At 49.4% G+C, this 2,098-nt stretch overlaps 1 protein-coding gene across 1 annotated transcript; it reads left to right on the top strand.

The window, feature by feature from the left end:
- Positions 1-293: 293 nt before the first annotated feature.
- Positions 294-1,058, top strand: CONPUDRAFT_160742 (uncharacterized protein; the record flags this gene model as incomplete). Its single annotated transcript, XM_007777868.1, has 3 exons — positions 294-632; positions 678-755; positions 807-1,058. The coding sequence occupies 3 exons, from the start codon at positions 294-296 to the stop codon at positions 1,056-1,058; spliced, it is 669 nt and encodes a 222-aa protein (XP_007776058.1).
- Between the last annotated feature and the right edge of the window lie 1,040 nt (positions 1,059-2,098).

Consider the following 2,098-nt stretch of genomic DNA (forward strand, 5'->3'; position numbering starts at 1 on the left):
GCAGTCACACTGTGATCGCGTGTGACCACAAGCCAAATCCGGTATGAGTTTGCGCGGAACAAACAGTTCGCGAGACGCGCGTTTTCCGGGTTGGAATGCAAATGACTGGATAATCTCGACTTGCTGGCTTGGGCCCGCGGAGTTTGAAAAAGAGCTCGGCCCGAGAGAAATCAATGGCTGAAAGAAGAAAATTAACCCCTGTAGATTAGATGCGTCGCGTCTAAGTCCCTTCGCGTAGTACTTGTTATCTCGTATACTCCTTCCTCGTCGACCGTCCCTCTCGTGTACTCGTCATGAATATATTCGATCTACTCCATACCGAAGAGCTCTCCCCGAACGCGCAGAAATCGCTTGAAGAACTATCCCCATCGTTTGTCGAGAGCCTCTCCTTTGAACAGGCTCAGATCATCTTCAAGGCTACATCCTGGTTCGACAAGCAGTTCAATGGAACTAAAACTCCTCGGGAGTTTCAGCTACAGTCTACTGTAGCTACTCTATCTGGCCAGAACGTTGTTGTCCGCGCTGGAACAGGGTATGGCAAGACAATGGCTATGATACTCCCTCTGCTTCTAGGCGACCAGTCCAAGATAGCGATCACTATCTCACCGCTCAAACTGCTTCAAAAAAATCATGTAAGTCACTATATACTTCTATTCTGTCAGCTAACCAGTCTCTAGGTTCACGAATTTGAGCAATATGGGATCAAGACCATTCAAATCAACGAGGACACACCAGATGATAAAAACCTATGGAAGGTACGTGTTTTCGATCTACTATTCGCATTAACATGCCTTACTGTTATGCAGGATATTGCCCAGGGAGTGTACAAAAATATCCTTGTCGCCCCCGAGCAATTCTTTCGAAACAACGGACACCTACCACGCCTCGCCTTCATCATGCTCACGTCGCGAGCTTTCGTGAAGAGCATCGGCGTTCTTAACTGTGACGAAGCCCACATGATCCAGATGGCCGGTCTACCTCGTTGGAGTGAAAGCCGAGCGCAGCCAGACGAGCGCGAAGGATCTGCTTCTCAGCGAGCTTTGCATTCGTACGCTTGAGGGAAGACCACGACGGACATAGACCAAGCTTTGCCATGACTTCGACGGCGCGCTTCGGCATGTTGAGACTGAGTAGAAATATACCGAATTGATTTTGAAACAACATGTTCTTCTGAGAGCGCAGGTGCGCGAACTGGCAGATAAATATTGTGACACCCTTTGCAGGGAATTAGAACGTTAGATAGACAAGCTAGATACCAAGGAAAAAATACCGCAAGAGTATCTTGTCGTAGATCGTCCAAGCGTTGGGCCTTCGTTCGAACAAGCGCAGAAACAAGCTCGAATGTCCTCGGCATAAGTTCCTTGATGCGCTCTGAGAGGTCCTTGTTGAGATTGAATGATTCTAGCATCTCTGGAGTGAGCTCGTCGCCCGAGACACCACAGAACTTTCGAGACTCGAGTCATTTCCTTGTCGACAAAGGTGAGTATATGCGCCAAGTGATTTGCACTGAGCCAGTCTTTTAGCCTTTTCTTCCATTCGTTCAGTCCCCCGAGCCCATTCCAGAGGAATTCGATAGCGTTACTATTGAAGAAACCAGTCCGATAGACCGAGAGGTACGATTTTTCGTCGGCATAGATGATCTTGAGCAGCAAGTCAGTAACAGATAGTCTTGTAGCTTGTAGTATTTCCAGAGCAGCCAAGATACGAGACTCTTCATTGCAGTTATTTTCGTCGGCGAGAAAGAGCTTGATCGCAGTGTATCCAGCCTGAGAAATAGCCCATGTCAATGCGAGGATGATTTGGTCGACTCGGAGCATGTGGGGTGGTATGTTCCACTGTACATAGGCCCAGGGGGGTAGATCGTACCGCTGGTTCACTGGGACACCCTGTGGGTCCATTCGGGCTACTCACGCGCGAGGGGAGGGACAAAATACGATTATATTGCTACTATACGGCGCGTCGAGGCGCGTCGAGACACGAGAAGGTGCGCCGATCCTTCGGCAGCCCCTGTGCCGGCTTATCTTATCTCTTCCCATCTGCTAATTTTCAAACTCCGGCGGCCCAAGCCAGCAAGTCGAGATTATCCCCCAGTCTCGCT

The sequence above is a fragment of the Coniophora puteana genome, assembly GCF_000271625.1.
Source record: "Coniophora puteana RWD-64-598 SS2 unplaced genomic scaffold CONPUscaffold_142, whole genome shotgun sequence".
Lineage (NCBI taxonomy): Eukaryota > Fungi > Basidiomycota > Agaricomycetes > Boletales > Coniophoraceae > Coniophora > Coniophora puteana.